This window comes from Panthera pardus, unplaced genomic scaffold (assembly GCF_024362965.1).
Source record: "Panthera pardus isolate Hobbes unplaced genomic scaffold, ASM2436296v1 HiC_scaffold_21, whole genome shotgun sequence".
Lineage (NCBI taxonomy): Eukaryota > Metazoa > Chordata > Mammalia > Carnivora > Felidae > Panthera > Panthera pardus.
Window position 1 is genome coordinate 52,114,356 of NW_026526777.1, and position 26,107 is coordinate 52,140,462.

Sequence of the window (26,107 nt, forward strand, 5' to 3'; positions counted from 1 at the left end):
TTTAAGAGAAGGCCATCACTGTATAACCCTACACTGACAATTATGCTGTGATTTGTGGAGGAATATGCAGCAGTTTTTCTTTTTTCCTCGAAGAAATTACAAGAATCTTTTAGCAAGTAGCTGTCTTTGGAAACCACTTTGTATTTTCTTAACCTAATACATATACTGATTTTCTTTTATTGTTTTAAGAACAACAGGAATTATTTGGATAGGGAAAATCTCAGAGTGATAAAGTTGTAATTTCTGCTTTATTTTTTTAAATGTTTATTTATTTTGATGGGGGCACCTGGGTGGCTCAGTCGGTTGTGTCCGACTTTGCTTAAGGTCATGATCTCGCTGCTCATGGGTTCGAGCCCCACAATGGGCTCTGTGCTGACAGCTCTGAGCCTGGAGTCTGCTTTGGATTCTGTGTCTCCTTCTCTCTCTCCCCATCTCCCACTCATGCTCTGTCCCTCTGTTTATTTATTTTTGAGAGAGAGAGGGGGGCAGAGAAAGAATTCCAAAGGGGTTGTGCATTTGCAGAGCTCGATCTCACGAACCACGAGATCATGACCTGGGCCAAAATCAAGAGTTGTACGTTTAACCGACTGAGCCCCCCATGTCCCCCTATTTTATTTGTTTTAGTTTTTATTTATATGCATTTCCTAAATTTTGTATGTCAACATATTATTTTAGTTATTAATGAGGAAAAAATCTTTAAGTTGCAAAAAGATCTTTAGGGACTAGACCTATTTGGCAACCTTCACTTTAAATAAATAGCTAGAAACATCTATTCTTTCTGTAACATGTATTAATCAACTTCATTACATTATGTACCTACTCAAAACCTTTCCCTATAGAATTAAAAATATCAGTGCCTGACTGGCTCAGTCAGTTGAGCATCTGATCTTGATTTTGGCTCAGGTATGACCCCAGGGTTTGTGGGATTGAGTCCCAAGTCTGGCTCTGTGTTGGTAGAGACTGCTTGGGATCCTCTATTCTCTCTCTCCCTGCCTCCCTCCCTCCCACCCAGTCTCTCTCTCTCTCTCTCTCTCTCCGTTCCTCCCCCCCTCCCCTACTAAAAAGAAATAAAATAAAATAAAATAAAAGTATCAGTTCCTTAGCATTACACTAAAACCATTCATGACCAACTCCCACTATCTTACCACTTCCTGGCCTTCCTCCCATATTCTAGCTAGATGGAAAAAGGTAAAATTCCCAGATACCTCTCTTGCTCCTGTATCCCTCTGAAAATACTATTCCTTCTATATGGAACATATTTCCTCTCCACCTGACCACCTGAAAAATTGCTGTTTTTTCTTTAGAATTCTACCCCAAAATTTCCAATTAAAAAAATTTTTTTTTAAGTGTTTATTCATTTTTGAGAGAGACAGAGACAGAATGCGAGTGGGTTGGGACAGACAGAGAGGGAGACACAGAATCTGAAACAGGCTCCAGGCTCTGAGCTGTCAGCACAGAGCCCGACGCAGGGCTCGAACTCACGAGCTGCGAGATCATGACCTTAGCTGAAGTCGGATGCTCAACCGACTGAGCCACCCAGGTGTCCCAAAATTTCCAATTTTAAATGGGCACAGTTTAAAAAAAATTTTTTTTAACGTTTATTTATTTTTGAGATAGAGAGAGACAGAGCATGAATGGGGGAGGGTCAGAGAGAGGGAGACACAGAATCCGAAACAGGCTCCGGGCTCTGAGCTGTCAGCACAGGGGCCCGATGCGGGGCTCGAACTCACAGACCGCGAGATCGTGACCTGAGCCGAAGTCGGCGCTCAACCGACTGAGCCACCCAGGCGCCCCTAAATGGGCACAGTTTTAAACATTGTTGGTGGGGAAAACAATATATCCTTCAAAGAGAGCAATTAGGGTCTAACTATCAAAATTAAAAATGCACTACCCTTCCACCCAGCAATTTCACTCCTAGGAATTTAACCTACAGATATATTCACACATTTGTAAAATGATGGTATACAAGATTATTCACTCGCCACAGTTTGTAGCAGCAAAATATTGGAAACAACGTTATATATGCAAATATTGGGAGTTGGTTAAACATATGGAAATCCACATAGTAAAGCAGTATGCAGCTGTCAAATGAGCGAGGAGTCCTTGATGTACTGACAAAAACAACAACAACAAAAATCTCTAACACACACTGTTAAATGAGAAGAGCACAGAATGGGATACCAAAAGTTCTATAAAAAGAGAGGGGAAGAATATATACAAATTTGCTTATATGTGCATAAAATATTTCTGAAAGGAGATCTCTAAAACATTAGTGACATCACAGGACAACAGGAATGTGTAGTAAACTTCATTAGAAGCCATTTTATATTTGTCGAAATTTTGAGACCACGTGAAAGTACTACTTATTCAAAAGGTAAAATTGTAAAAGCTTAAAAACCAAAACGCTAACAAAAAAAAATTTGTTGGGGTGCCTGGGTGGCTCAGTCGGTTAAGGCCTGACTCTTGATTTCCGTTCAAGTCATGATCTCACAGTTTATGAATTCGAGCCCTGTGCTGGGCTCTGAATTGATGGTGTGGAGCCTGCTTCGGATTCTCTCTCTCTCTGCCCTCTCTCTCCCTGTCTCTAAAAATAAATAAATAAACTTAAAAAAAAAAAGTGACCACATCTTTACGAAAGTATCTCTACTTCTCACATTCTCCCGATCATTCCTTTATTCTCTCGTTAGAACCTTTCTATGTGTCAGGTGCTGTGGTAGAGAAGGAAAATGAACCTCACTGTACAACTCAAAAAGCGGACAGGATATCTCATTTCAGTGAGGGTGTAGGGTGTGACAGATACACGAAGAAGAGGAAGGCATCTTAGCTCTAACAGCACTCTCATCCTTGGTTCATGGCAAGTGTTTACTTGGCTGTCTAGACTGGCATCGCTCTGAAGATGTGTCAGAGGTTAGCACAGTGCTATGCACACAGGAGATATGCATGTTACACGAACCACTGAGAACAGAAACAAGCACTGCATTTCTTAACAATTAAGAACTAACATGTAAGTATTTAACTAGACTCGACCCTGATTCCACAACCAATTCTATCAGGAGTTACTACAAAAGTGGCTCGGTTGGTTAGGCATCTGACTTCAGCTCAGCTCATGATCTCAGGGTTCATGGGTTCCAGCCCCACATCAGGCTCTGTGCTGACAGTGTGGACCCTGGAGTCTGCTTCAGATTCTGTGTCACCCTCTCTCTCCGCCTCTCCCCTGCTTGTGCTCTCTCCCTCTCTCAAGAATAAGTAAGTAAACATTAAAAAAAAAACAAAACAGAATTTAGTGTAAAGGTCTAAGGACAAAAAAATTCTTTTAAATAACTCTCCCTATGTGTACAGATATTTATGAATACAGTCAACTGTCACAAACATCACCCTCTGTAGACCAATGATTGTACCTATGCGGTGCTTCATGTCCCCCCAGTGCTATCAATTCAATACATACACAGAGAACAATGCACCAGGCACCAGGCACCAGGCTGGGCTGGGGACACAGTGGTTAACAGAAACATACACAGCCCTGCTCTCATGGATGCTATGAGTTAGTGAGAGATTAATCAAATAATCACAAAAGTTTCACGTGTATTCTTCTACCTTCGAGAAGGAGAAGACAGAATGCAAGCCATGGCCAAGATTTCTCATAGCCAGCCATAAGGAAAGTTACTAAAACCTGTGTGTCTCAGGTAATGCAGGTTAAACGCTATATTAGGGGATTGTGGTGAGAATTCAGCGTCCTTGAGCTCTGACAGAGAACATATCTTTATTTTCCTAAACACCTGAAATTATCAGCTATAGATATTACAGATATTTTCATTCACATTAGTTATTGCGTCTACCTCAAAACATTATTTACATTTATCACTATTTTGGAGTTATGACAGTTATTCTCCTTGCTACCCTATCTTGTTATTTAATGTATCAATAAAGAAACACATAGTACTCTATCGTAAATCGGATTTTGGGGAGTTGACGGTGGGCAAAATGTGTATAGGTAGTCAAAAGGTACAAACTTCCAGGTATAAAGTTACGTCTAGGGGATGAAATATGTGGTATGGTGAGTATAATTCATAAAACTCTATTGCAATGGAATGGGTAAAATAGGCAAAGGGGACTCAAAGGTACAAACTTACAGTTATAAAATAAATAGGGCACTGATGGTAGCTAGATTAATTGTGGTAATCACCTTGCAATGTGTATACATGTTAAATCACTATGTTGTACACTTGAAATTAATATAATGTTGTAGTATGTCAATTACATGTCAATAAAAAATAATACTCTATTGTGTATTTGAAAGCTGCTGAGAGTAGATCTTGAAAGTTCTCATCACAGGGCCAGGGATGCCTGAAGCACCACAGGGTAGATGAAACAGCATAGACAAGATGTTTCCTGAGGGCGTGCCAGGCCCTGTAAGGACCCTGTATGGACAGCTCCAGGCTCCTTGATGAACTTGGAAGCCAATGAGAAGGCAGTTCATGCAGACTTTTTAAATGATTTTGTACATCTCTTTGATGATGATGATATCCAGTGAGATACTATCCAGTGGTATGTGCGGTCAAGCCTTTGTTACATAGTGGTACGGTGGACCTCCTCAAAGGACAATTTCAAATCGTTCTAAAGAACTTGTGGACATTACCTGAAATTAGGAGATGCTTAAGAAAGAGAAAGATGGTTTTAACTATCTACATGAGGCCTGTTAATCTCTGAATGTGACCAACTTTCGACCTTCAATTTAAAAAAAGCGATGTCTTAACAGACAGAATGGGAGAAGATATTTGCAAATGATATATCAGATAAAGGGTTAGTATCCAAAATCTATAAAGAACTTAGCAAATTCAACACCCAAAAAACAAATAATCCACTGAACAAATGGGCAAAAGACATGAACAGCCACTTTTCCAAAGAAGACATCCAGATGGCTAACATACACATAAAAAAGATGCTCCAGGGGCGCCTGGGTGGCACAGTCGGTTAAGCGTCCGACTTCAGCCAGGTCACGATCTCGCGGTCCGTGAGTTCGAGCCCCGCGTCAGGCTCTGGGCTGATGGCTCGGAGCCTGGAGCCTGTTTCCGATTCTGTGTCTCCCTCTCTCTCTGCCCCTCCCCCGTTCATGCTCTGTCTCTCTCTGTCCCAAAAATAAATAAAAAACGTTGAAAAAAAAAAAAAAAAAAAAAAAGATGCTCCACATCACTCATCACCAGGGAAATGTAAATCAAAACCACAATGAGATACCACCTTACACTAATCAGAATGGCTCAAATTAACAACTTGGGCAACAACAGATGTTGGCGAGGATGCTGAGGAAGGGGAAACCTTTTGCACCGTTGGTGGGAATGCAAACTGGTACAGCCACTCTGGAAAACAGTAGGGAGGTCCCACAAAAAATTAAAAATAGAACTATCCTGCAACCCAGCAATTGCACTACTAGGTATTTATCCAAGGGATACAGGTATGCTGTTTCGAAGGGGCACATGCACCCCAATTTATAGTAGCACTATTGACAATAGCCAAAGTATGGAAAGAGCCCAAATGTCCATCAACTGGTGAATTCATGTAGTATATATATTACTCAGTGACCAAAAAGAATGAAATCTTACCATCTGCAACAATGTGGATGGAAGTAAAGTGTATTATGTTAAGCAAAATAAGTCAGTCAGAAAAAGACACATATCAGATGATTTCATTCACATGCAGAATTAAAGAAACAAAACAGATGAACATAGGGGAAAGGAAGCAAAAATAAAATAAAAACAGAGAGGGAGACAAACCATAAGAGACTCTTAAATACAGAGAACTGAGAGTTGCTGGTGGGGTGTTGGGTGGCGGGGGGATGGGCTAAATGGGTGATGGGCATTAAGGATGGCAGTTGTTGGGATGAGCACTCGGTATTACACGTAAGTGATGAATCACTAAATTCTATTCCTGAAATTATTATTACACTGTATGTTAACTAACTTGGATTTAAATTTTTAAAAATGGCAATATCTTAAAAAAAAGTTCTCATCACAAGGAAAAAAATTGTAATATGTTTGGTGCTGAATGTTACCTAGACTTATTGTGATCATTTTGCAATATATACAGATGTCAAATCGTATCATTATGTTGTACATCTGAAACTAATACATTATATGACAATTATATCTCAACTTTTTTTAAATGTGATTTTTCTCTATTTTGATAACTATATTTCAATACAATTAGTTTCCTTTGTAATTTTATTTTATTTTATGCCCTTAAAAACAGTTTTCTGATAAGGGATCCATGGACTTAAACTGCCAAAAGAGTCTGTGACCCCAAAATTGTTAAAAATCCTTGGGCTATAAAGATGGCTCAGGTTGGAATAACAACGTTGGCATACCATAGCATGTCACTGGAGAAGAGATTTCAGGTCTTAATTACCTTTGAGAGAGATGGGTAAGAAGAGTGCCACTTCAAAGTTCCAAGTAAAATGGAAAAGCAATAGAGTGGTAAGTATGAATTTACATTCAGGTTTCATTGTATTTCTGAGTAAATGTTATTTTCTGATGACAAATTGGGAGATGTATGGTTTGTGTGAATATAAATGATGTATGTTATTGAGAAACACGGTGTTTATATATTTTAGATAGCTAACCCAACTATGATGAACACATGAAGGGTCAGTTATTACATATGTGGTAGATGGCTGTTTGGCAAATAGTCACTTCCCCATCCTCCAGCCTCCATGATGGTATATACTTTCTGCCCCACCATGTTGGAAGTGACCTCCTGATTTGTTTCAGCCAATGGAACATGGATATAAATCAGTGTGCTGGCTCTGAATTGAGGCCTTTAAGAGGCATCTGATGTTTCCACTGACCCTTCTGGGAATTTCTAAACTCTGTCAAGAGAAGGACATGCTCCAGATTGCCTATTGATTCCAAAAATAACGAGAGGTATGGAACAGGTCTAACCAAACCTGGGTCCAGAAACTAAGTAAACTCGGCTATATCCGCTGTGCTCGGCCAAGATCAACCACACCCTAGCCATCTAAAGACTCCCAAAGGAAATAGAAATGCTTACTGGGATGTGCAACAGGATTCATAGCTGCTTGTTGTGTTTGTTGTGCATGATGTGTGCTCTTGAAAATTTTTGCCTGATTAACTAATGCTCTCTGTTCCCTTCATAAAGAAATTGTATACACTGGGCATGCTTAACTCTTGTGGTGAGTAGACCACAGCTGAGTTTATGTTTAAAAAAGAGTTAGGGGGCCTGGGTGGCTTAGTTGGTTAAGCTTCTGACTGTGGCTCAGATCATGATCTCACGGTTCGTCGGTTTGAGCCCTGTGTCAAGCTGTGTGCTGACAGCTCAGAGCCTAGCACCTGCTTCGGATTCTGTGTCTCCCTCTCTCTCTGCCCCTCCCCAGCTTGTTCCTTCTCTCTCTCTCTCTCTCTCAAAAGTGAATAAACATTAAAAAAATTTTTTTAAAGAGTTAATTGCAGGGCACCCGGGTGGCTCATGGTTCATGAGATGGAGCTGCTCGTGGGGCTCTGTGCTGACAGTGCGGAGCCTGTTTGAGCTTCTTTCCCTCAATCTCCGCCTCTCCCCTGCTCACTCGTACACATGCTCTCTCAAAATAAACTTAAAAAAAAAAAAAAGATGTAAAAAGTTGTAAAACAAAACAAAAACAAAACCTCTACAAAGTTTGCATTAGATTGCTTCATAAGTTTTTAAATTTGTTGTTCTCTTAAGAAAACAAACTAGAGGGGCGCCTGGGTGGCTCAGTCGGTTGAGCAGCCAACTTCGGCTCAGGTCATGATCTCACGGTCCGTGAGTTCAAGCCCCGCGTCGGGCTCTGTGCTGACAGCTCGGAGCCTGGAGCCTGTTTCGGATTCTGTGTCTCCCTCTCTCTGACCCTCCCCCGTTCATGCTCTCTGTCTCAAAAATAAATAAATGTTAAAAAAAAAGTTAAAAAAAAAAAAAGAAAAGAAAAGAAAACAAACTAGAGGGGCACCTGGGTGGCTCAGTTGGTTAAGCATCTGATTTTGGCTCAGGTCATGATCTCACGGCTCGTGAGTTTGAGTTCCGCGTCGGGCTTTGTGTCTCCTTCTGCCCCTCCCCTACTCATGTTCTGTCTTTCTCTGTCTCTCAAAAATGAGTAAATGTTAAAAAAAATTTTTTTTAATCTAAAAAAAGAAAACTAATTAGCATTATGTATTTCAGAATTCCTATTCTAAGAAAGGGCATTAAGTTTCCTGTACTAAAATGGATTATGAATATATACTGATGTTTTAAGTTAAAATAAATGTTTAGGTTAGTATGTACTGTTTTTTTATGCTTCATCCCCTGAGCCAACTTCTTCTATGAACTGACTACAGTCCTGACTGTGTCAGATTTAAGAGGGCTTCTTCAGTATTTCAGCCTGCCAGGAATCCTATTGTGGGCAGTATAATAATCAGGGCTCCGGTGTTAGTGTTGCTTTGTTTTGTTGCAAATCCTGTTTGTAAGCCAGCTTGTAGTCCTGGCATTGAGTCTGAATGCTACAATTTCATATTGAGTTTGAGCACAGTGGTAAGTTTTTGATATAATATTGGCTTCTCCAATAATTTAATCATCATTTTAAATTCCTGTTAAACAAGATGTAAAATCTGATTTGTTAGATTTTTAAAATACAAGGACATCAAATAAGGAATAAAACCTGAACTCTTCCTTCTGACTTAGAAGTCCTACATCATAGCCCGGTTCCCAACTTCTTCCCCAACCACATTTCTTACCACTGTCTGCCCCTGGCCCCTGGTGCTCTTTCCACACTGTGATCCCACACTGACCTTCCTGTTTAGCTAATATATCAAACTCTACCAATTTGGGCCTTTTTTCAGAGCTTTTCTCTGCCTGGGATACTCTTTCCTAATTTTCCCAAGGATGCCATTCATATCTCAAATGAACCACTGAAGCCCTCATTGACTACCCAAAATAAAGCCTCCAATGAATCCCTTTTGACAGTATCACTTCATTTTAAGTCTGTGCATAATACTGATCATAGCTGATAAGTGATATCATTAGCTAATATTTCTTTCTGACTTCTCCCCAAAATAGTATAAGATTCACAACGGATATGTCTTTTGTGTTCACACCTCGCTCGCAGGGCTTAAAAATATAGCATAGCACACAGTAGCAGATCAATGAATATTTTTGATTGATTATTATATTGAATACAAACATGGATGCTAAAAACAAACAAAAAACCTAGAGTAAGACTTTTCAACCACTGTGGACAAGTTAGGACTTACAAGACAGAGAGAAAAAATTTAATGTATTATGTTTTATGTCTTTTTTTTAAAAATTTTTTTATGTTTATTATTTATTTTTGAGAGAGAGAGAGTGAGTGTGTGTGTGAGCAGGCGAGGGGCAGAGTGAGAGGGAGACACAGAATCGGAAGCAGGCTCCAGGCTCTGAGCCATCAGCACAGAGCCCGATGCAGGGCTCGAACCCACGAGCTGTGAGATCATGACCTGAGCCAAAGTCGGACGCTCAACTGACTGAGCTGCCCAGGCGCCCCTATGTCTGTTTCTATAACAGACTTCTATAACTGTTTCTATAACATCTTCCAAAAAATTGTTTTGAATTGACTTACAAATCAACATCACCCCCAGGCCAGTATAGAAAGATTATTTTTCAACATCTAAAACAGGATTAAATGCAGAAAAGTTCTAATTATTGTTACAGAAGCTGGTTCAATTTCATATTTATTACCCAAACAACCTAAATAGGGATGCCTGGGTGGTTCAGTTGGTTAAGCGTCTGATTTCAGCTATAGTCATGATCTCATGGTTCAGGAGTTCAAGCCCCGCATTGGGCTCTCTCCTGTCAGCACTGAGCCCACTTTGGATTTCCTGTCCCCCTCTCCCTCAACCCCTCCCCTGCTTGCACAATCTCTCAAAAATAAAAATAAACACTAATTTTTGGACGATGAATTTAGTTATAAAGTCTACTAAAAGTTAATCTCCTATTTCAAGATTTTTTAAAAAGAAATCTGTTTGGGGTTGCCTGGGAGGCTCAGTCAGTTAAGCATCTGACTTCGGCTCAGGCCATGGTTCGTGGGTTCAAGCCCCACATCGGGCTCTGTGTTGACAGCTCAGAGCCTGGAGCCTGCTTTGGAGTCTATGTCTCTCTCTCTGCTCTCCCCCTGTTCGTGCTCTGTCTCTGTCTCTGACAAATAAATAAACATTGAAAAAAAAATTTTTTTAAGAGAAATCAGTTTGGAATAATACCAACTAACGTACATATGTCTCTTACTATGTGATAGCTATTCTCAAGTGCTTTACTTGCATGAACTGATTTAATCCTATAATTTAACAGATGAGAAAAATGAAGCTCAGAGAGGTCGTGTAATCTGCCAAAAGTCAGTGAGCTAGTTGGCGGTGAGGTGGGATTTGACCCAGTCAGTTTGGCTCCCGAGTCTGCACCCACAGGCTCTACTCTATTTTGTGTCACCTCACCCAACACTACTCAGGCAGACTGTCTCTGAGGAATCTGGACTTGTGATTTAGGGGTAGCAACTTAACTCTCTGCATATGACAGAACTGTAAATCTGGATGCTGAATGGCAGCCATATTTCTTGGGAATGAAGAAGCAGAAAGCGGGTAGAGAGAGAGATAAATAAAGGAGAGGCCAAGAGAGAAGTTAATTAGATGGCAAGAGACAGGGAGCGTGCTTGCCAGTGGGGGTCCGGTGCCAGCTCAGCTGCCTGGCCGCACCTCTGTTGCTTGTGTTTAAAGGGACACACTCTGGTGTCTGCATGAGAAGTTCCCTTTCCTGTTGAAGACAGCTCAAGATTTTACTACTTGCAACTGTAAGAACCTTAACTCGTATCAGAACTGATAACCAAATGAGGGAAAATTTGGCTCCTGCTACTGAACTGAAATTGATGAAATACCACCAAAACGTGCACATGCTAAATAACAATGGAGAACAGAAAACGTTCAGATACTAACATTGTTTTAAGAATATGGAGGAATTAATTGGCTTTATGTTTTGCTCCAGTCAAGATTTGAAATGTATATGCAGTGAAGATTTAGAAGCAATATTGATTTCATTGTTTTACCCATCTCTGGCACATGGAACTGCTCTGAAATTTTTTTTTTTCTAATTTGGCACGCCAGATTAAATTGGTGTGCCAACCCAGTAAGGAGAAAGTGATTTCAGAATGCCTACCCTCATCTCCCATTTATAGATCAGATAAACCGTAGCTCCCTGAAGGAGCTCCCTTCCTTTGCTGGCACAGTGCTGCTATTTTGGTATCTGCCAGTTAAGAACATATATCTATCTAGTGGTAACAGAGCGCAGACATGTGTTAGCCTGGGTAAGTGGTTTGTGTTAATGGACAGTTCTACCACTGAACACCAAGCCTCTTACGGTGACATGTGACCTCGAATTTCTAGAAGTGGAACATGGTGAAGCCAGGCCGCCCTTTCTCCATTACATTCTTGATATCAAACTTGCCCATTCAAGTCAACACAACAACAAAAATTCCAGTTCTATAAGGTGAGGAGCTTATAGTAATTTTCAACTTACCTCCATAATTTACTCTTCTCAAATAGATCAGCTGCTTCTTCCTAAGTAGTATTACTGTATGTATCTATTGCAAGAACCAACCAACATGTGTGGACTAATTTCTTTATCACACTGCCATTGTCTAAGACTAGACACTTGTCAGCTTTTTACCTGCACTGTTGTAATGCCCTTTAAAATTTTTTTCCACAGGCAGCATGGCCCCTGTCAGTCCATTACCAACAGAGTATTGTGCAATACCGGATACATCTACTCAGCAGATGGTTTGGCTCATATAAATCCCTCCTGTTGATTCTACGTTGCCTTCCCACCACCCTAAGGCTCACACCTAAGATCCTTTGTACCGTCTTCAAGGCAGAAGGCTTCAAGATTCCTGTAGGACTGATATCCTGATAGTGATTCCCTAATTAAACAATTCACCAGGGTAACCCAAAGAATCCACCTTATCCTGTCCACCCACCTCCTCATTCCACATTGCTATGGCGCCTTATCTATTCAGCCCACTCTTTCCTTCAAGCCTTCCCCAGTTTGAACAGCCCTTTCCTTGTTAGAAGGGAGACAATCAGTAAGGGCATTCACTGGGCTAAATACGTACAAATGCTCATTTAATGCTTACACTAATCCAACGAAGTGGTACTACTATGTCCCTCATTTTTCAGATGAAGAAACTGAAGTTTAGAGAATTTAAGTAATTTATGAATAAGTAGCAGATCTAAAACTTCAATTGGACACTGTGTAACTTAAAAAGCCCCCAAAGCAGTTAACCCTTGAGCCTTTGCACAAGCCGTTCCCCCTGCTCAGAAAGGTCCTACCCTCTTCCACCAGTTGGCAAGCACCTGGTCAGCTTTCAAAGCCTGACTTAAGTGCCCCCAGTCCCTTTTGAAGGCTTCTTCCACACTGCTCAATCAGTGGTGGTTATTCTCTACATTGTTCTACCCTATAATAGCCAAGTTGTCACTCCCATAAATATTTAGTTTCTCTCATTTACTTGACTGTGAGGTCTTTGGAGGAAGGGATACTCTATTTATACCAGCTCATTGCAATAACCCAAAAATGTTGGTTAACACTACATACTGCCCTAACATACGTCAGAAGGCAATATTCCTTTGGTAATCCCTGTATAGATTAAAAAGTTAAAATAATTCAGAATATAAATTAACACTTAACCTGAAAGTCAAGCTTGACAGAAACTATGCATTGGTTATTAGGCTTGTTCACTGTTTAAATCATATGTTTTGAATTCAAAGACATATTCAAATCTTCCTTTGGAATGTATAATAAATGTAACAGGTGTGCTCTTTTTCCCTTATTTACGCCAGGCAGCTACAGAGATAACTGGAAATGGTGGAGGCAGTAAAGAGGAATGCTGGCCATTCCTCTCTGGCACAGAAGGCCCTGACTGAGGACAACTTCAGAGACTGCCTCCCTCATATGTTTATTATTCCTGGTGTGAGCACCACTCTGGAATTTAAAGATATATATGTTGGAGGGAGAAGGGGGGGAAGGTACAACTTTGTCTCAAAATGCAAGCCAGTTAATTTCAGCCAATGAACAACTAAAGAAAAAATAATCTTTTAGATTTAAAGGAAGGCTGGAATACTATGTTCAATGAGGCACCTTTCTAAATGTTTCAGGAGCCATTTTGATTATCCTGGATTTTCACCTTACACACCAACTTGTTTTTGCTGTAATTTAAAAGTTCTTAGGTTTTTCTAGTGGAGACTCTAAGCTTTTGTTTAGTTTATCTTCGTAAATACAACACTGGCCTAGGTAATTTTTTTTAAAGTAACGTCTACACCCAACATGGGGCTCGAACTCATGACCCCAACCAAGGTCAAGAGTCAGCTGCTCTACCAAGTGAGCCAGTCAGAGGCCCAGGTCATTTCTTATTGTGGGGGGTGGGGTGGGGAGGCAGAGAGAGAGAAGAGGGAATGAGAGGGAGAAAGGGAGGAGGAGAGAGATGGAATATAAATGAAAGAAAGGAATCTGGGGGACAAGAGGAGTTATGCTTGGCTTCCTTATCCTTTTTTCTTACCTGTGATTGTCTAAAAGGAGCTGTATAAAGGGATTTGTGATTTGCTTGCATTATTGTTTATTTAAAAAAATTTTTTTTAACATTCATTTATTTTCGAGAGACAGAGTGGGAGCAGGGGAGGGGAAGAGAGGGCGACACAGAATCGGAATGGAAGCAGGCTCCAGGCTCTGAGCTGTCAGCACAGAGCCCAATGTGGGGCTCAAACCCATGAACCATGAGATCATGACCTGAGCCAAAGTCGGATGCTTAGCTGACTGAGCCACCCAGGCACCCCTGCATTATGGTTCATTTTTAAAGGATCAATAGGCTATAACCATGTTTTTCTAAGTGTAGCTTGAAACATTTCTGAAATCAATTTAGTGGTACATAACTAGCCGCAAACAAATAAAATAGGAAAAAAACTGAATACATCACATGTAGTAACAGTTAAGTATTGTTTAGTCAAGTTTTCTTTTAGTCTTGTATGCATAATAGCTTGTATTTTTTACCACAAGTCTCCACCAAAAATGCCAGAAAGCCACAGGGCTACTTATAAACAAGAAATGATTCAGTGTCCACACCAAAACCACCATGCTTAATGGTTTTTTTCTTTCTTTATTTTTCTTTTTTTTTTTTTTAACCATTTGAGGAATCAAGCTAGCTTCCATTATGAAACAAAGTCCAATTACAGAAAAACATTTAATTAATCCTGTACTAAGAAAGCTTCTAAATATCTTTTGTAATAGTCAACCTACACCCAAAAGATTTTATATGGTAGCAAGAACGTAATTTGCTTCATAGTGCAGTAATAAATCAGATTGAGAAGTAATTTATTTTATACTGTAGAAAATCTGAGTATTTATCCCTTTCATACAATTTAAACGGTTCATCTCGGACAAAGCAAAGAATGGAATACAGAATCAAAAGTAAGTGGTAAATATTTCACCTTAGCACAATTTTAATATGACTTTTCCACATGAACCAAAACCAAATATCACTTTCAAAAGATGGTACCAGTCAATTCTTTTAAAATTTCAATTCTGATAAAGAAAACTAAATATCTCCAGAAAGTTGTATAATTAAGTTCAACACCCCAACATCAATATTATTTAAAAGTTGAATACAGAGCAGTATTTTGTGCCTTTATCATACCTCTGAGGCTTTCCACGTTAGTAACCAAATTTCATACCAAATATGCTCCAGGATTAGGAGTAGAAATGTGCGTTGGGGGAGCTGAAGTTGCATCAAGGCATAACCTATATCAATATATTGAATATTCATCTGATCTACAAATGGAAGAGTGTTTCCCAGTGAGCACATAAATATTAATTAGCTCATTTTCTCTCTGTGTCTCCTCACATGTGCATATGACCACATGCACAACACACACAGCACGATGTCCTACACTCACTGAGTGTAAGATGCTCCCTAGGACTCAGTCACTGCCTCTCTCCTCAGCCTCCTTTGTCCTCTAGATTGTGCCACTTTACATCTCTGTTTTTTATTCTTCTTTTTTTTTAAGGCTGCACAGACACCTTAAGAGGATCTTAACAGGATGATCAAAAAGAAATGAAATGAATTCTGAATTCTTTGGATAAGTCTTCATGGTGAAATATTGTGAAATTAATGGCTAAAATGAAGTTAAGAGCTTATCCATAACCACTGACAGACTCTCTCCTGACTTGATAAAATATTGTGGTTAACCAAGGGTTGGCAATAATATCCACATAACATATATAATTATAAAATAGAAGTTAAGGGATGCCTGGGTGGCTCAGTCAGTTAAGTGTCCAACTTCGGCTCAGGTCGTGATCTCATGGTTGGTGGGTCTGAGCCCCGCGTCAGGCTCTGTGCTGACAGCTGAGAGCCTGGAGCCTGCTTTGGATTCTGTGTCTCCTTCTCTCTCTGCCCCTCCCCCAGCTTACACTCTATCTCTCAAAAGTGAATAAATGTAAAAAAAAATTTTTTTAAACATAAGACAAGAATGCAAAAGGCTAGATGTTTCTGTATCAATGAACACTTATATAAGTATATTATGTAGAATTTGTTTGGCTTTGCTATTTTTTTTGGTCCAGCTGACTTTAAGTTTGTTTATTTATTTGAGAGAGAGAGAGAGAGAGAGAGAGAGAGAGAGAGCAAGCACACCCGAGTGAGGAAGGAGGAGAGAGAGAGGGAGAGAGAGAATCCCAAGCAGGCTCCATGCTGACAGCACAGAGTCCAACGCAGGGTTCAATCCCACGGAGCTGTGAGATCATGACCTGAGCTGAAAGCAAGAGTTGGACACGCTTTACTGGCTGAGCCACCCAGGCACCCCAGGCCAGCTGACTTTTAAACTGCATCTACCGGGGTCCCTGGCTGGCTCAGGAGGAAGAGTGTTCAACTCTTCATCTCATGGTCATGAGTTTGAGCCCCATGTTGGGTGTAGAGATCACCTAAATAAATAAAATTTAAAAAAAGGAAAAATAAAAACATCCACTGCATCTATAAAACATCTACTGGGGCGCCTGGCTGGCTCAGTCAGTACAGCATGCAACTTCTTGATCTCAAAGTTGTGAGCTCAAGACCCACGGGGGGGCATGGGGCCGACTTTAAAAAAAATTCTACAAAAGTGGAGAGAGTATAATGAATCCCTATTACTCCTCTCTCAGTTTCAACAGTTACCAACACAGTTCTGTAAGTTCATATAACTTCATCCACATCACCAACCCCTCTACTGAATCATAAATATTTTTGAACCTTTGCAGATACTTCATCTATAATTATCTTAATACGTATCTCAAAGTTACCATTTTTAACATAATTGTACTATCATTATCGCATAAAATGAATAATCCTCTTAATATCATTAAATATTTAATTGGTGGTCAATTATAGATTTTTTTTATAGTTTGTTCAAATCAGCATCTGAACAATGGCAGTAGACTACATCTAATTAATGTAACCCTTAAGTCTTTTAAAATCTACCTTTGAGAGTCCCCTTTATGTTTTCATTGCAATTTCATTGTTTGAAAAAATTGCCATCGTGTGTTTAAGGTTCCTGTGCCTTAAAATAGAGAATCAGGGTTTCATACTAACAAGATAATGGTTACGATATAGTCTTTCGTCCTGTTGTCTGTGATGAGTACTATCAAATATAATGAATAAGAGGTTACTATGGCAAGAATTAGGCAAGTTAGTATAAAAGGTATGCTTCACTACTGTCTTAAACTCGAGAGCCATGATATGACATCTACATAGAAGAAACAACAAACATTTGCAAGAACTTCATTTTCCTATTATGCGAGGACATGTGCACCAAGACGCTTGGAGAATTGTTTTAAAAATTTACCAATATTAAATCCAAACTAAAATTATACTAGAAGCTATTTTCATAATAGTTCTTCATAATAATGTAAACATTTTGAAAGTTATCTGGCTTTTAGATCACTTAATTTTGTGTTGATGTTATAGCCCACACGTAAAATTGTTCTACTTCAAAGACTGAATCATATGTGTGTAAATGCAGGTGACCTTCACCTACATCTGTCATCACAGACACGCATACAAGGCAAACGCATGAGGCGGGGTGATATTTGGTACTATAAAACTCTTCTCACCCTCACCATATATGAAAGCATTAACTTAGGTTAGGTGAGGTTAGGTTAGGTATGACTCCTAAGTCACTTTCAATGCACTACTAACATATAGTGTTTGGTGATGTAAATAAATCATTAAAAACCTGTAGACCTGTCTGTAGCCTGAACTCAAAGCCAACAGCAATACTTCTATTCTAATTCCCAGGAAGTGATGCCTGAGTTGCTCCAGGAGTACATGTTAGAAAAGAGGAAAACAGCTCCAGAGCCACGTGCAAGGGACCACCTACCATCGATCTGGGCTTGCTGATGGCCACGAGACTAGTGAGGAAGTCTTCGTCGTGCAGCTGGCTGAAAACATGGGCGTCATAGGCTACCATAATGGAGATCTCTTCCATCATCTTGCCAGCTGGCCTTTCCACAGCGGCAGCTGCTACCCCAGCTCCAGACCAGACTATCCAGGGAAAAATCCTACTGCAGCTCAGTGCCAATGCCCACACCCACCTGAGTCTGAAGGGGTGGAGTATCAAAAATCCACGAGGAAAAAAAGAAATATGAAAAAAAAACCCAGCTGCTATCACAGGCTTCTTTGGCAGCTCACCCCCTGTAGAAAACTAAGGGAGGTCCTCTTATCTGTGGAGGAAGTAAATGCTATAAACACCTTCTGTGTTCTTAACACAGCAGCTGGAAAGTTCACTTTTGGGAAATCTTCTTTAAACTTCAAAAAGAGAAATGAAAAGTTTCTAACTGGAAATATCCTATTGCAAAAACAATAAAACAAAAGGACCCCCAAACTGATTTATGCTACGTCCTTGGTAATTAGAAACTTTTAAAGTTTATCTTCTTACTTCAGTATCATTTATATCAAGAGTCTTCTTCTTGGAGGAGAAGTGGATTTTCTTATGGCTTATTTTTTCACATTCACAGAAAATAAACAGACGGCAACCTTTAGTTTTTCAGAATTCATAGAATTCTTGGTGCAGTTAAAAATTATCTCCTGAAGTATGAAAAAAAGAGAGTCTTTTCCCCCTCTGATTATTTCTGTTAAAAAAAAAAAAAAGAAGCACCTAAATATAAAAATGAAATGGACTGCAGTATCAGTTGAAAATCATTTCCCCTTCTCCCACTAAAAAACACGCAAATATTTTAAATAGAATTCCTGATTTGGGGAACTTTGTTTTCTGTTGTTATTCACAAAGCAACACAAAGGTCTCATTTCTAAAAACGTATTGTTTTTCTCCCATAGATAAAAGTTCTCCTGTTTTATTTTTAAACTTAGAGGCTGTTGTTGTTTTTTTTTAATTACCCTGTTAGCAGATAGTGGTGAACTGGTGGTGGCTTAGCTACCAGAAGTGTTTTCCAGTTGGAGACCGTAAATATGAACCTCCATATGCCCTGATGAAAAATCCCAAAGCTGCCCAAAATCATCATTACAAGGTTCCCTACATTACCAGGAAGTACAGCGTAGGCTGATTCCATGGAAAAAGTAGTAAGCAAATAAAAAGGGGGGGGGGGGGAGATAAAGCTCCTCCAAAAGTTGTTTTGCCAAAATGTCTAATTAAGCTATTATCTACTCTGCTATTTATAGATGATGACATTGCAATACCAGGAGAAATACTGTTTGCTAAAAATCAATTTGGCAATGTTTGTCTCTAATCAAACAGAGCTACTGGTTGGAATTTTTAGTCCTAATTTAGCATTGTTATGTTGTTGAATTGTTTGCTTTTCAGAAGACACACAAAACGTGGGATGAGATTCATGGTGTCTATTTTCCCTTATTTTCCTGAAGTATCTTCACCTAGATTAATATGATTACTTAAATAGCATCTTGTTCCATTTAAATATGATTAGGAGACTTTTGCAATTGCTATAGCATTCTAGATTAAATACACTCACACTTGCACGCGCGCGCACACACAGGCAGAAGGGGAAAAACACCTTATTGCTAGGAAACAGAAGTCTAAGAAGCTTATTTTAATAGAAAACGCAAGACTTTCAATAAATCTCCAAGATTAAAACAGCTTCAAACTGTGCTTGACCCTTGTTGGAGCCGGTAAAGCATTTTTACTTCATTTTTTTCCTCCAATGCAGCTTTGTCTTTCAAGCTCTGTTTATGTTAAAAAGTTTCCCGGCACATTTACCTTAACGCTGACTAACCAGGTAAAAATTAAATGATAATCAAGAGACCAGGTTTTATAAGGCATCCGGGCAGTTCATACCTTTTAAATTCCTTTTTATCCTTTCAGAAGTGCTGTAAAAGTCACTGTGAACCTCTTCGTGCATTCACTAGCACCAGAAGGTTTCAGATTTATCTTGCAGCACCGTTTTCTAGATGTGAAAGGAATTCCTCTTGCTTTCCTATTTTTCTGTGCTACAGTGACTCAGTGCTTCCACACTGATACCTGGATAAGGTGCACTGACAAAGACACCTGTTGTGGAAGGTAAAGAAACTACTTCCCATCATGCCTTACTCCCTGCTGGCAACCGCCCAGGGCCAAACGAGCATTATAACCGCTTTCGAGCAGTGCCTATGCACCCCGGGAGAGCAATTCAGTGTAACAATAGGTAATCTTCTAGGTTAAGAACACTCCTAACTGGAGGAAAAAAAAAAAAAGGACCAGAAAAACAATACCAAATAGTTAGGTGCTGTATATTAAACTCATAAAACATTTAAGGGATCAGGGCTGTAAAAGTACAAAAACAATTTCAGAAACATAATCAAAGGCTGTAAAGATAGTTTTAAAACTACATAAACAGAAGCTAACGACTTTAAATAATTCAGTCCTTTTAGAATTCCACACAGATTCTCAGGTAAAGAGGTATTTTTTAAAGCTTCAAATTTATTACCTTCAAAAGACTGTTCTAATTACCCACAGTCACTGGAATTATTAACATTTCATTTCCAAATCTAAAAGGTCCTCTATCAAAGCCACAATGCATGCATTTTCTAGAGCAAGGGTTCCCTAGGTTAGACTAGCACCCTTCATTTTTTTTCACCCTTAAAACTGTCCTCCATACCTGACTTTTGGAATCCAAGCAGGGAAAATACCAACGTTTCTTTCCTCTCACAACTGATTGTGTATGTGTGGTCCCAACACAAAGCATACTTTTTGAAAACTGATGATTTAAAAACCTGTCTTAGAACTGGCTTCTCTTCCTAAGACATTTTCTCTTGGGATACTCCAGCCTCAAAATTTCAGGGACCATGTTACAGTCATGTTTACAGTCCTTTACTCCCTTGCAAGACGTCTTTCGTACTCTCTTGCCTCTTGCCCCACCCCCCCCCCTCGCATCCCCCCAGGGCAACCCCGTGAATTGATCCCACGGATCTCCCAGGGTAGTCTGCAATCCTCTACTTCGCACCGCGCAGCTCCCCTGAGAAAAGGCGTGGGGCAGGGGGGGGGGGATTACCTGAGATCAAGGGGTGTAGCACCATTCGCTGCTACAATTTACCAGGACGGGGTTGCATACCCAGCCGGCGGCAGAAAACGCGGCGTTAGCGGTAACCAATAGATAGTCGCCAGTTCAAGCAGGAACTAGCTAGCTGCCTGTCCCAGGGTAAGTCCTTCAACCTCCCTAGGTTTCCATTTCCTCATGGTCATGTAAATTGAGAGGGATGGACTAGATCAGAGGTTTGTGCGCTCAGAAACAGTCCAAAGCTAAGTATCCAATTTCCCTCCACTAAATAGGCTTATTTGGGGATTTGAAGGTGGAAATACCTTTTTCATCTCTATCAGAATAAAAAACAAAAGGTAACATTAAGCCCAGATGTTAAGGAAGTCCCCCTGGGGTTGCTATTATATGTCCCAACAAATGCAGTCTACTTTGTACCCTACTTTGGATTTTCTACATCAAGCCTTTTGCCTATGAAGAGTATTCGATGACAGCTGTTTTACTTTTTATTAATTATTCCTTACAGTCTTTCAGTTTACAGACCAAACTGGCTACAAAGTAATTTTCAAAAGCCTCTCCAGATCTCATTAAAATAAGAAAATGTTAATGAATAAAATATCTTTAGTGATTTTTAAGTGCCATTTTAGATTTTAGATAGAAAGATTTTACTCTGGTAGCTGATTTTGTTCTACAGCCATTCTTCTAGGATTATTACTTTTCAGCAAACACATACCTGGATCACACTGAATGACTAGGAGTTTAATAAACCACTCCTGGCCTTCAGAGAACATCTGTTCTCATGTGTCAAATTTAGGTACAGCCAAAACAAAAATCAAGAAAAGCCTGAATAAGATGCGAACTTTTTTTTTTTTTAATTTGTGTTCTCCCCCAATGCGGCAAAGCAAAGTATCTTTACAATGGCAGTCATGTTCAAGCCCAAGGCAAATACACTAAGAACCGATAGCACATCATTAAAAAATTATCTCATCTCACAAGAGTGGCTATAAAGACCCTTTTCCCATGAGTCGGGTTCTACTTGTAGAACATTCTCATCACAACGACCCTAAAATCAGGGTAGGATGGAGAGGAGGAGAAAAGCCCATAGCAGAAATATGGTCTAGAGGGCAGAAGGGTCTTCTGTGCCTCCCACGTGCACAGGTGGAGCCCCGTAGAGTCTCCTCCCTCCCCAGTGGTGCCTGTGTAATCACTCCTGAACATCTTCACAGATGTTCCTGAATCTTGACATAACCATTCCTGAAGTGTGCAGGACTCCATTTTAAGAGATGTTCACAAAATGTTCATGCCATTGACACAAACAACTATAAGAAAGACAAAACTCTACAAGCACCTTCTTAATCACGGAAAACCAAATTTCCAAGTAGGTTTCACACTTCAGAGTGCACATCACAAAACCCAAGTCCTCTAAGTGGGGGAACAAGAGATAAAATGAGAATGAGAAGCCATAGGAGTGTGAGTAGAAAGCTTTCCAGAATATTTTGTATTTCAGAAGAGTCCAGTAACACATATGGAGTTTTTACAAAGGGAAAAAGAACAAAACGTAAAAGATTAAAAAAGCAAAAGCTTAGCACTCTTTACAAATCATGCAAAGGTAAACAAAGAAAAGCATTATTCTTGTGTCAAATTCCAGCCGTTCAGCTCATTATCTTTTCTATCTTTCATAGCAATTGCTAGGCAAATTCAAAACCCCAGAAAACACAGATTCTTAAGAAAGAGAAAATCCCCAGAGTTAAAGAAAGAAAAAAAAAAAAAAACAAAAAAAAAACAGTGGGGCATAAATACTTGCCTAACGGCTATCCTGGGTATCTTACTTCCTCATTCAGATCTCACTACAAAGAATATGGGGGTGAGGTAGAGTTCACAACAATCAGCTTTTTACCTCACTTGTAACTCTAAAATCCACAGCCAACTGTTAAAAACAAGACAACAGGCCCCAAATGGAGCCACTTATGCGAAGCCTCATGTCACCCAACAGAGACTTCATTACCGTTTTGGCTCTCTCAGAAATGGAATCTCTAGTCACTCAGAAATCACCAGATCAGCACTAGTTGGGTAATCCGCCTGATAGACCCCTTTGAAATAATCAATCTGCTTTTTTGCCTAGTGGAACTTCTTTGTTCCTGCTCCCTTCTGCCTATGAAAGTCTTTTCTTTGGTACAAACTCCTCAGAGCTCCTTTCTATCTGCTAGATTGGATGCTGTTCGGATCATAAATCACTGGAAAAAGCCAATAAGATCTTTAACGTTTACTCAGTTGAATTCTGTTTTTTAACACAACACATTCACTTAAGCCTTACCTAACCAAAAATAAGGGCTTCCAGTGTTGAGGATGGTTACAGACACATCTAAAAATTTGCGGAATGGTTCATCTTGCCTCGTTTTGAGAATACACAACTCAATTGTAACTACAGAAATTTTACCTTATTTTTAAAGCAAATAACTTTTAAAATTAAAAAAAGTCATAAATTTTTGAAAAGTTTTACTAACAACCAAATCAAATCATCCCACAAGGCTAATGTGTTCGATTCTCTTTTTTTTTTTTTTTTTTTTAATGAAGACCAGAGTGTAGTTTTAGGGAACAGCAATAAAATGTGAACTAGTTTTCATTCAGATGTTTATTTGTCTCAGGTTCTTCCTGCAGGTTGGTTGAGTCCAGCCTGGATAAGTCCCTTTCCAAGGGGCCCTCGGGTCCCTGCAGTAGATCATATACACAGCTTGCAGCGGTGGACTTGGCTTAAATCCTACAATTAAAACTTGATTAATCTGCAATGAAGCAAAGAAGGGTGGGGGAGGGAGGAGAGAGAGAGGCAAACCAAGACAAAGACTCTGAACTATAGAGAACAAACGGATGGCTCCCAGGGGGGAGGTGGGTGGGGGATGGGTGAAATACGTGATGGGGATCCAGGAGCGCGCTTGTGGTGATGAGCACCAGGTGACGTATGGGAGGGTCGAATCACCATGTTGTACACCAGAAACTAATATTACACTGTATGTTAAATGGAATTTAAAAACTAAAACAAAACAACCTTGACGAATTTGATGCTACATGAATTATATCACAATTTTTTTCAAAAACCAACAGAAAAAAAAGTGGGGGCGCCTGAGTAGCTCAGTCAGCTGAGTGTCCGACTCTTGATTAAAGCTCAGGTCATGATCTCGTGGTCATGAGATCGAGCCCCACGTCAGGCTCCGCACTGAGTGTGCAGCCTGCTTAAGATCCTCTCTCCCTCACTCTCTGCTCCACCTGCACACACCCCCCCCACTCGTGTGTGTACGTGAGTGCAAGCACGTGTGTGCATTCTCTAAAACAAGTAAACAAAAAAATCCAAGAGCATTTACTAAATGCCTGTAATGTTCATGGGGGGACTTACTAAACTTTTAATATAGTATCATATAATCTAGTTATAAATAATGACTAATACCCTAAAAACTTTTAATGATAATAATAGCAACTCATATTTGGTAAGCATTCACCATGTCCTAGACAGAGAATCTCATTCAATCTTCACAGCAAGTCGATGAGCTAGGCACTGTAATCATCTCTGCTTCTCCACTAAAGTGTGGAGAAGCTTAGTGATTGGACTCAATTCTCACAATCAGAAATGGAGCTGATAAGATTCAACAACAAGTGTGCCTGGCTCCAAAGTGCAGGCCCTTCATCACTAAAGGACAATAAGGGAAGGAGCAAACATAAACGGAGTATCAGCCATGTGCCAGACACTAGTGCTTTTCAGACACTCACATGTCCTCCTTCCCCACCCCAGAAGACAATGCGCTGTTTGTCAAGTGATGCGATTGTAAGTGACTTTAGGATTGGAATAGTATAAAGTCTCTCTGCATTCAGGAAAGCCTGCATGGAAGACATGGATTGAATCTGGATAGGCGAAGTGAAATCATTTTTTACAGGGAAAATAAAATAAACTTGGCCACACTGGCGAACTGAAGACATCGGTTGGGTACGGTAGGAGATAAGGCTTCAAAGGCAGATTTGAATTGGCCTGCAGCGGGTTTCAAATATCGGGTCAACAAATTTGGAAAATATGGTGTGTAGGCCAAGGGCGGTCACTGAAGACTACAAAGTTTCTGCCTTTCCAGCCTCCATTTTTGTCATTAGAGGAAGGACCTATAATAGTTAACATGAGGACTTCAGAGTTCAGAATAACCTGGGGTAATTAATATAGGACTCTGCCACACACACACTGGCTCTGTGACCATAAGCAAATTCCATAAGCTGTCTCACCCCTGGTTTTCTCATCCACAAAATGAGAAAATAATAATAGTGCTATAATTATGAGGAATAATAAGATAATGCATGTAAAAGCCCTTCATAAGCTGCCTGGCTCTAGAAAGCGTTTGATTAATGTTCATTGCTGTTATTATCAATATTAAAAATGATGTCTGGAGGGGCAAGATTATTTGCTAAACACCAAAGAGAAGATGGAATTGTAACTCTTAGAATTGGGGGGGGGGGGGGGGAGGGTATCCTCAGTATCCAAGAACACAAATGTCTCCATTTCCTATTTCCTTATCCAATTAATTAAAATCCAAGAGAAAGAAAGAGACACTGTCACACAACTCCAATCCTCTACCAGTTTTCCCTAAGCAATTAAATCTTTCTACGTGTTGCTTTATTTGGGAGCAATTTGGTAATTTACATGTGTCCTTCTGTCAGAAATAATTGAGACAGGTTAGAGGACACAAAAGGTTGATAATGTGTGTGTGTGTGTGGAGTCTCCTGCAGTTTAGCTGCCTCTCCAGTTTCCTGACGACAATGCAGACAGAGTTTAATCAATTACCTCTTATTAAATTAAGCAATTGTGACAAGAACAGGGAACAAAGAGAGCATTTGTTGTCTACTGATATTCATCTGTTGTAACCTGATCAACAAAACACTGTTACTAGGGGCTAGCGTGGAAATACACAATCCTTCTTTATAATTGTATTATAACAAGATTTTCCATGGTTCGTCGGTATCTTAGAGTCAAAAGAAATATCCTATATAATTGTTTAGAGTAACAGCTTATCTGGAAGCTTAGACTTGACCAAAAAAACTGTTAATCCATTTCATCTCAACGATATCAACTGAGTATGGATAGGGGTAAAAGGGGAAGGAGGAGAGAAGTAACGCATATTTAATATCTACTATGCTTGAATGGGCCTTTAACTATATACTCTCTTGTAGTTTTTTACAACAATACTATGAAGCTGGTTTTATTATCCCCATTTTATAGAAGAGTAAACCATTGTCCTCTGGGTTTAAACAATTTAAGGTCACTAGCAAATCAGACCTATTATTAAGACTGAAATATGTGATTATAAAGGATCTGTGTATCCCCCTCCAAGCCCCCAACAGGTTCATTATAAGATGAATTCAAGAAAGAAGAAAATAAACTCAACGTGGAGATCCTGAAATAGAAGCTTTAAAATTTCCAAAGCTGGACTTTGTATCTCTCTTCTCTTAGTATTTTGCTTTTATATATTTTTAAGCAAGATCTACACTCCACGTGGGGCTTGAACTCAGGACCTCGAGATCAAGAGTCACATGTTCCACTGACTGACCCAGCCAGGCACCCCTCTTAGTA

The 26,107-nt window shown here is 39.7% G+C and overlaps 1 protein-coding gene across 11 annotated transcripts in view; it reads right to left on the reverse strand.

Annotated features, from left to right (window-relative positions):
• RABGAP1L (RAB GTPase activating protein 1 like) overlaps nucleotides 1–26,107 on the reverse strand; it is a 753,664-nt gene that overhangs the window by 86,793 nt on the left and 640,764 nt on the right. Inside the window, exons 1-3 of one of the 11 annotated variants that reach the window (XM_019425374.2) lie at nucleotides 20,527–20,698; nucleotides 19,335–19,544; nucleotides 17,406–18,156 (exon numbers count right to left, since the gene is read on the reverse strand). The exons of 7 other annotated variants lie outside the window; for them this stretch is intronic. In XM_019425374.2, the coding sequence (XP_019280919.1) occupies nucleotides 17,406–17,516 (111 nt within the window). In that variant the 5' untranslated portion in view covers nucleotides 17,517–18,156; nucleotides 19,335–19,544; nucleotides 20,527–20,698. Of the gene's footprint in view, nucleotides 1–17,405; nucleotides 18,157–19,334; nucleotides 19,545–20,526; nucleotides 20,699–26,107 lie in introns of those variants that run through there. 3 more of the 11 variants (XM_053909263.1, XM_053909261.1, XM_053909264.1) reach the window with 3 other exon arrangements.